Raw genomic sequence first — 9606 nt, 5'->3', positions numbered from 1 at the left:
TTGTACCTTGCTTGGGTTTAGCTATATATATATATATATATATATATATACGCACGCACAAGCATGTGTGTGAATATCCCAAATCAAACAATCCCGGATTGGCTCCAGTTGAGGGAATTTTATGCCTTAGTCCTGTGTGTGAAGAATTGTTAGCACATTACATTGTAGTATAGAACATAACTGTCATATAAATAATAAAAAGTTTTTGCACAAATGACGTAATGAGATGCGGCGGAAGACGAAATTACACAAGAGGATATTTCATATTTGGGTTCCGAACAACCCACAAAAACATGTAGCTGGTACATGAATATAGTTGTCCTACTCAATGTCATTGACTCATTGATATTGTGTTTGTATTACAAGTCAAAGAATCCACCAAGAGATGCAGGTAGTACACAATTTTAAGTGTATGTCCTCGACATCAAATAGTCTGTTTTGTAATTCTATTAGGGCTAGTTTAGTGTGGTGGAATAAATTAGAATAAAATGAGAATAGAGGTGGGAATGGAATAGAATGATCATTCTTTTTGTTTAAAGGTGGAATGATTTTGATAGAATAACCATTCTCCAATAATAGTAGAGAATGAAGATTCTAACTTTAAAATTGACACCAAATACGAGAATGAAAAAAAAAATTATTCCATTCTATTTTCTTTTATTCCATTCTACCACATTCAACTAGCCTTTAGCTCCTTGCACTCATGGCTCATAGCACATTCACGTATATATGCAGTGAGCCACTCCATATAATACAACTCTTTCCTTTCATGGTTTGAAATCCTGCTCGACCCAACTCTTTCTTTCTCTCTCTAGCCCCCTCTCTTTTCTGTTGCCTTCAACTTCGTCTTCCTCATCTGATTTTCTCCTTGCTCCCTTCCATGGGAGTGGGGAGGTGACGTTTCTTGCCTCTCATATGCTAAATAAAATCGGCGTGTAATAATAAGTTTGCTCTATAGGTGGTTTTCATGCCCTTTTTGCTTTTGTTTTGCTAGATCTGCTCCTATTTAGCTTGTTTCCGGCTTGACTGGGTGGATCTATTGTTTTTTCTCCGACTAGATCTTAAATCTTTATCGATTTTTGTTTCTTGCCTCTCATATGCTAAATAAAATCGGCGTGTAATAATAAGTTTGCTCTATAGGTGGTTGTCATGTCCTTTTTGCTTTTGTTTTGCTAGATCTGCTCCTATTTAGCTTGTTTCCGGCTTGACTGGGTGGATCTATTGTTTTTTCTCCGACTAGATCTTAAATCTTTATCGATTTTTGTTTGTCCCCGACTTGTGCGGGGTTTGGGTGGTTTTTTTACCTGTCGGAAGCGCCTTGTGAATGTAACTTTAGAGTTGTTGCCTTGATGATGACGTGACCTTTTGGTCATTTCCGTTGATACTCTTCTCCTTTGGTGGTTTCCGTTAATTTTCTCAACAAATTTGGAGGTTAGTCTTCATTTTTCTTATTTTGCTTCATGATTTGTATAGCTTTTTCTGCCGTGGCTTTGTTGCATCTGTACTGTCCTACATGGATGTGTTGTGTAGATGACTCTGTAAATGGTGTATAGTTGTTTTCTTATTGCCACGGTTAAAAAAATTAATAACATTAAAGATAAAAGTACAACACCCTTACTATACCGCATCAAATCTAACAAATAGAATTTTTTTTTTTTTTAATTCATGAAAACCATCTTAAAAAATAAATAAAATAGGTTCTATTAACAGATAGTTGTCAAAAACCCAAATGCCAACAAGAAGTCCTTAATTAAAACTCACATTTTAGTATACCGCATCACATCTAACAAATAGAAATTTTTTTTATTCATGAAATCCATCTTAAAAAATAAATAAAATAAGCCCGACCTTATTAGCACTAATAGTTGTCAACAACACTTAATTAAAACCCACTTGACAGCATTATTCTTCACTCCATTCAGAATCTTTGCCGAAGAAGTCGCCAAAAATTGTGCTACTACACATGTCCCTTGTCCTCTCTCTATATATGTGTTCAATACCCAGCAAGTTTATATAATTCCCACCATCACTATCTCCAACAAACACAAAAATGTTTGGAACAGTTTCAAAAGAGATGGAAGTGCAAGTTTCAGCCACGGAAGCATGGGAGCTCTACGGAACGCTTCTGCTGTCGAAGCTCGCTGAAAAAGAGCTCCCTAATGACATTCAAAAAATTGACATTATACAAGGTGATGGAGGTGAAGGCACAATTCTCAAACTGACATTTCCACCAGGTAATCAATATATATGTGTGTGTGTGTGTGTGTGTGTGTGTGTGTGTCCAATTGAAATATATATATATATATATATATATAGATTTAACATTTCACATGTTTTTTGATTGAAATAGGGACGATTTCTTCTTACAAGGAAAAGTTTACAAAGGTCGACAATGAGAAAAGAGTGAAAGAAGCGGAGTTGATTGAAGGAGCATATCTTGATTTTGGATTTACTCTTTATAGGGTTCGCTTTGAAGTCATAGAGAAAAATGAGAATTCATGCATAACCAGGTCCACAATTGAGTATGAAGTGAAGGAAGAGGCTGTTGCTAATGCCTCCATGGTTACTATCGAGCTACTGCTGAAAACTATGGTAGTCGCAGCCAATTATCTCACCAAAAACAAAAAGTAAATTGTGATATGCACCTACTTCAAATTTGTCAGGCATTTAATATCAATGTATCATGTTTTGCATTTTTTTAATAAATTAAACTCTTTTTTTTTTTTCCTTAAATGTCTTAGCCTGTTTGTTGTTGTAAATAATAAGAGAGGCTGAAAGCTTTTTTGTTTTTTATTTTATGTTTTTTTGGTTTTTCATCAATAGAGTCAATTAAATCAACTTAGTCATGTGTAATTCTCATATCTTAAGACACAGTGATCATATATGATTGAAGTACACCATAATTTAAATATTTTATATCCGTATGGGGAACTAAAGCACAAAATTTAAATATTTTATATCCGTATAAACTGTGATATATATGCACCACCAACTTCAAATTTGAACCTCCTAAAAGTTAATTATGGTGGCCTTGTAAGTTCATGACCTATATATATCATATGTGTCAAGGATTTTAATAGGGACCTTTTTAAATGATATGTTTCAATTTATTTGACTGTCCACAGAGTCAAGAGTCAAGAGTTGAGCTTTCAAATAAGTTACTTTAAAATTAACTTTACAAAATAAGTTTCTGGTTTTTCACAGGAAGATGTTCATTTGTTGTTTCAGTTTGGAATGAGCTGTTTGCTAAACCGCATCTAAGTGTTGGCAGCTTTTCTTCTCTCAGTTCATTCATTGATTTGTTTACTCCAAATTCTACTGCTACGTCTCTGAGATCCAATTTTCTTATCTCTGTTTTTGCTAATACACACTGTAGATTCATTAGCACTATTTAATAATAACAATATCATGGAAAGTCGTACATTAACTTCACAAACCAAGTTAATTATGAATGAAATAAAGAACCGATTGACTTTGCACATTGTAGATACTAAAATTTTAGTGGGCTTTGGTTTTGACAAATAGACCCATTAAGTATGGGTTTAATGTTTAATTAAGTTATTTAATTAGACCAAGACTGGTTCACTTAAATTATTTAATTAGCCCAGCCTAGATGATTAAATGGAAAAATAATTATTCCTAATAAAATATATTTGGAATAATTATTTTTAAGGATAATTATCATAATATAACCGACCCGGCCCAGTTATGATATTTTCTTTATCAGAAAGGACACGTGTCATCATACTATAGATCCAAAAAGCCTATAAATAGAGGCCTTGAGGAAGGGAGAAGGGGAACAAAAATCTAGAGTCCAGAAATCCAGAGACTCAGAAATCTAGAAGGTCCAAAAATTGAGATAATCAGAAATCCAGAAGACCAGAAATCCCGAGAGCAAACCTGAAGGCGAAGAATACCAAGCACATCCAAAGTCGTGTTGTTCTTCACCAAATTCAACAAATTCTCTTTTCTCTGAAGACGAAGAACAACAAGCACATCCAAAGACGTGCCGTTCTTCCTCAAATTCAACAAAGGACACAAATTCAGAATTCAGAATTCAGACACAAATTCAGAATTCAGAATTCAGACACAAATTCAGAATTCAGAAGTTCAGAAACAAAGAACACAAATTCAGAGTCCAGAAATCCAAAGATTCATAATTCAGAAATCCAGAAACTCAGAAATCTAGGGACTCAGAAGTCAGAGACACAAATTCAGAATCCAAACTCAAAAGTGAAGAACATCAAGCACATCCAACAACATACCGTTCTTCATCAAATCCCATGATGATTAACAACAAGCACATCCAACGACGTGCCATTCTTCATCAAATTTCACGGTGATTCAAGAATAAACTCGTGCAGCCCTTGTATCCAACCAACAATAAAAAGGAGATCGAATCAGAGGACCATTCTTTTTGTAAAAGATATCACAAAGGATTGTACTCCAAATATGTATGATTTAATAAATTATTATTTTGCCTATATTTTGTCTTTATTGCAGAGTACAAAATTTGTGTGTACACACATTAATGATTCTAAGTATGGTGTTTAGTGGGTTTAGAACTAGAGAATGATATTCCATTTCAATTCTATAAGAATACTAATTATATAGTTGGTTTTGATAGCATCAAATCGGCAGTTTGGAGTTGAAATTGTAAAAAAATTAGCTAAAACTTTCAATTAAATTTCCTTCAATTACAATCCCAAGGAACGATATTCGATGCTCCCAAATATAGTAAACTGTAATTTCACGCTTCAGGACCACCCTATGAAATTTTAAGATCCTATACGACAAATAGGATATGGAGTTGGAATTGAAGAAAAGATAAAGCAAACATTTGATCCCTTGAAAGTGGTTGCTGGGATCAAAATCACTAGCATTTTATTTCATAGAAATGGTGGAGGCAATATGAGATGATAATGGGAACTTCATACAATTCATTACTCATTGATTTCATAGGAGTTGCAAACATCAACAATATAGTTAGTGTTGGGAGCTCTTATGATGCATTTGAAACTAACTAGTTAAGCCTCATTGAATCTAATATTGTACTATATGTTTATGGACTTGCTGTGCAATTTGCCCTATTCACAAGTAAATCAGAAGGGAGAAGAATTCTTCATTATTTTCATCTCTACTTCTCTACTCACCTTTCTTAGTCAATTTGAATACCAATTTGATTTAAGAAAAATAATAAAAATAATTATGAAGAGAGAGTAGTCTAAATTATATTTGTGTACTTGTAAGTATTCTAATTCTTGTTGCAATGTATTATATTATTATCTATTATTATAATAATATACAAGTCTACATTATGGTTCAATTTGATCCTAAATGACTTGGAACCCGAATTGTTTTAAGGTAGATTTTTAGAATAATGATTTGAAAGGATTATAACTCTCACAAATCACAGTTCTGAAAACTCTCTATATATTTTTTTAAAGGGTAAATTGCATTTAACCCCTTTTTACTTTCATCGTTTTTTTTTTTTTAAAAAAAAAAAAAAAAAAAAACCTCAACAAATCAAGGGGGTTCCTTTTTGAATTTTTGCCAAAAATACTCATACTAACCAAGTGTAAGAAGAGTCATTTATCCCACATCAGATCTGTATGCAGAATATTGTAGTATATGTTTATGGACTTGCTGTGCAATTTGCCCTATTCACAAGTAAATCAAGTGATTGAGTTTTTGGGTAAATAGGCGAACACCCACCCGTTACCGTTGGTATCAAAATCAAACCCAGTCCTTGATCTGGTGTCACGTCAAACGCCTGCCCTGGAGGGAGTCCAGGTTTGCAGCCCGAGTAGGCAGGGTGGCCCGAGCCGCAACGAAGGCGTTGCGAGTTTAGGTGGAGAAGAATATAACAAAGGTCATTTATCCTACATCGGATCCAGATAGAAAAGTGACTGTGTATAAATAGGGTAGGTATGCAGCATTACGTACCCAACAACTAAGGGTACACAAAAGAACCGTAGAATCGGAACTGGAACCGTGAGAATCGGAACCGAAATTCTGGTTCTCACAGTTCTGGTTCCGCAGCATTGCCCAACAACTAAAGGTGCACAAAAGAACCGTGGAACCGGAACCGAAATTCCGGTTCTCACGGTTCCGGTTCCGGTCTCACGGTTCGGTTCTGGAACTGGAACCGTAATATATATATATATATTATAGTTAATTATATTTTTTTTATTTTTAGCGCAAATCATTTCAGCGGCAGCCTCCCCAATCACCTCCATCTCTATTCTCTCGACTCTGAACTTGCCCTTTTTCTCTCTGCAACTGTAAACTACAAAATCTACAAGAATCAGAAGTTTAAAACCCATATATTTCAAATCTGTCTGCAAGAATCAAAAGTTCAAAACCCATATCGGCATATCATTTCAGATTGTTCAAAAAATCAAAACCCATATCTTTCAGTTTCCATCGCCTGTTGTTCCAGTTCGGGTTCACAAGTTTCAGCCGCTGTCTCTCAACTCTCAAGCTTGCTCCTCTATCTCTTTCTCTAACTACTAAACTTGCCCTCTCTCTCTCCAACTGTAAACTACAAAATCTACAAGAATCAGTAGTTCAAAACCTATATATTTCAAATCTGTCTACAAGAATCAAAAGTTCAAAACCCATATCGGCATATCATTTTAGATTTTTCAAAAAATCAAAACCCATATCTTTCAGTTTCCATCATCACTGTTCCAATTCGGGTTCACAAGCTTCAGTCGCTGTCTCTCAACTCATGGTTAACGGTGGTTTGGTTCTAATCTATACGGTTCCGGTTCCAACCGGAACCGTAAGGAACTGAACCGTGTGCACCTTACCAACAATTTGAATTTTTAAGTAAATGAACAAACGTCTACCCGTTACACAAAGTCAAGGGGAATTTTATGCAATTTGCTCTAATTCCAAAGACTTGTGAAGGGCAACTCATGGAATCTCTTCCATGAGTTGCGTAAGTTGTTACAAGAAAATTATCAGTACTCTTTGTGGGACTCGAATCTCAAACATGATACTCATGTCAAGCGTGTTGCTCGACCCAACCCATTGAAATTTAGATACCAATATTTGTAAAATTCCAAAGAAGGTCATACTTGTAATTTGAGATTAATTGCAAATATCCAAAAGAATTAATTTCACACATAAGACGGAACACTCACATTTAGTTTTTGGTTAGCATAACATCATTTTTATGTCTTCCCCCAAACCCCCCGATTTATTATCTATTTTTTTTTCCCTCTCTTTTGAGAGTGGTGAGGGTGAGGAAGTGTCTTTATTACGTGTGGACACGTGGAGAGCATAGAAGTGAAGTCTCTATTTTTTATTTTTTGTGGCTTATTTATTTGTTTAGTCCCTCATGGACAAAGTAAATCAGACACAGTGGCCTTTTGTGACTTACCACTTTGGCCTATAAATCGTGATGCCTTTGCAGGATTTTATTTCTTACTTTTCGATACTATGTTATATAAAAACAACTAGAAAAATCAGCCATTGCCCATTTGAATACAATTCTTATTTATTTTGGACTATTTCCAAGCAATAGTTGTTGGCTGCCTTTGATTTTAAATCCCATTAATTTTAGTTGAGATGAAACAATCCTCTCACCAAAGGTAGATTGGGATCCACATTTATAAATTTGAGATAAAAATAAATAAATAAATAAAATAGTGAAATAAGGTGCTTTATCTACTTCCCAGACAAAATCGTAATAAAATAACAAGAGTACCAGACAAAGAAGCTTTAGTGCACCCAAGAGTATTATTGATCTATGGAGGTGTTTGGATTGTGTTCGATAGTGATTTGGTATTGTAGTGATTTTGAACACTATAAATTTATGGAAGCCGCAGCCAATTTTCTCATAAGAAACAAAAAGTAAATTGTGATAGGCACCCGCCATTATCCATGTTATAAAACAAAATAAATTTCAATGCAGCTTGTTTGCTTTTTTCAATAAATTTAACTCTTTTTTTTTTTTTTCCTTATAAATATCTGAGTTTGTTTTGTTTAATTTATTTTTTTATTTTTTATTTTTTGTCATTATAGAAAGGCTGAAAGCTTTTAATTTAATTTAATTTTTTTCTGAATCTCATAGTAGAACTAATTGAGATACGTTCCTATTTCCGCTTCAAGAGTGACAACCATTGAAAGTGGACTTGCTCTCGGATTGACATCAAATTGCCCACGCTGTATCAACTGATTGTCCTTGGTTCCGGCCAGTTAAAGCATTAACGTACCCAAAATTTAGGGGCTCGATCAATTCTATGTTGGAGAATATGTACATAAATTATAGGACACTAAAAATTACACAACAAATTTTATTCATATATGAGTCATAACAATATTTTGTTATGGATAATACATCAATAAATAACAATATGAAATCACAACACTTTTATTAAAATAAATAATATATCAACTTAAACGGTATGAATATAATATGAATCATATAATTTTAATCTATTTAAATATCGTCATCAATAGAAATTAAAATAGAAAAATAGCCATAATAAAATAAGTAGAAAAAAATTAACATTGATGATGATGAGAGGCATGTAGTTATTTACCTAAAGTCGTATGGTCTCTTTATGCACAGGTGATAGCGCATGTAGTTATTGTCCTAAAGTTGTATGACCTTTCTATGTGTAGGTGATAACGATTCAATATAACTCCAAGATACAACCTATATAGTCTTCTCCAAAGGAGGCTAAAAAAGAGATAAATTTATACCAATGTCTAATTTACACAAAACTCAATATAAAAAAATACTCATATATATAATATTATCTCGAAGAAGAAAGATGCTCACAACCTCACACCACCCATAAGTGTCACACACCAACTGAGGTAGAAGACATTATATGTATTATATATATACAAACTTATAACTTGTAACGTTTTATACCATCGATATAGTATTAAAATAAAATGATGTAATGGTAAAAATAAATGAGTATTACTTTGTGGCCTTGTCCACCCACGATTTAAATAAATAAATAAATAAAGAGATTTGCCTTGCATGTGAGTTAACATACATGCAAAGATAGTTTCTGTTGGGAGAGTTTTCTTCTCCATGTTCACAGCTTTGTGTTGCGTCCTGCTTGGGCTTTCGTTATTTCTGTTGCTCCTTAGGAGCTGCCTTTGGGCTTGTATTTTGGTTAGCCTGGGCTAACTATGTTCCTTTCAAAGTTTATTAATAATAATATTTATTTACTTTTCAAAAAAAAAAAAGATAAGAGTGGATGACCACCTATTTTGATTTCTACTCTCTTTGGTTTTTTTTTAGCATATTATGACGTACATTTTAATTTTTTTTATGTCGTGTTTGACTTCAGAGAGCCTGATCCAAGGGATATTGACTTATTTGACAGAAAATAATAATAAAAAATAATAATCTGGTCAGCCGCCGCTTATTTTATTCACTTTATTCAGAAATTTTCCAGGATAATTTGTCCAAAATTCTGGTCGAGCACACCTTTATTGAAATATATATTATATATATTTCAATAACCTTGTCCTCAATCTCATGCATACAAACTAGGTCTTATGTGCATTTATAGTTCAAAACCTGAAGTGGTAAATATTAATTAATGTCCGTCTATATAATATACAGATACA

General features: G+C 33.6%; 1 protein-coding gene across 1 annotated transcript; it reads left to right on the top strand.

Annotated features, from left to right (window-relative positions):
• The first annotated feature begins 2050 nt into the window (after positions 1 to 2050).
• Positions 2051 to 2631, top strand: LOC132314587 (norbelladine synthase-like). Its single transcript, XM_059813431.1, has 2 exons — positions 2051 to 2234; positions 2351 to 2631. The coding sequence occupies exons 1-2, from the start codon at positions 2051 to 2053 to the stop codon at positions 2629 to 2631; spliced, it is 465 nt and encodes a 154-aa protein (XP_059669414.1).
• The last annotated feature ends 6975 nt before the right edge of the window (positions 2632 to 9606 follow it).

Source organism: Cornus florida, unplaced genomic scaffold, assembly GCF_030987335.1.
Source record: "Cornus florida cultivar Cherokee Brave unplaced genomic scaffold, ASM3098733v1 CherokeeBrave_3.0.0_Hap2_Chr06, whole genome shotgun sequence".
In the NCBI taxonomy this organism is placed as follows: domain Eukaryota; kingdom Viridiplantae; phylum Streptophyta; class Magnoliopsida; order Cornales; family Cornaceae; genus Cornus; species Cornus florida.
Note: the sequence above shows the minus strand (reverse complement) of the source record. Positions and strands in the feature narration are given on the sequence as shown.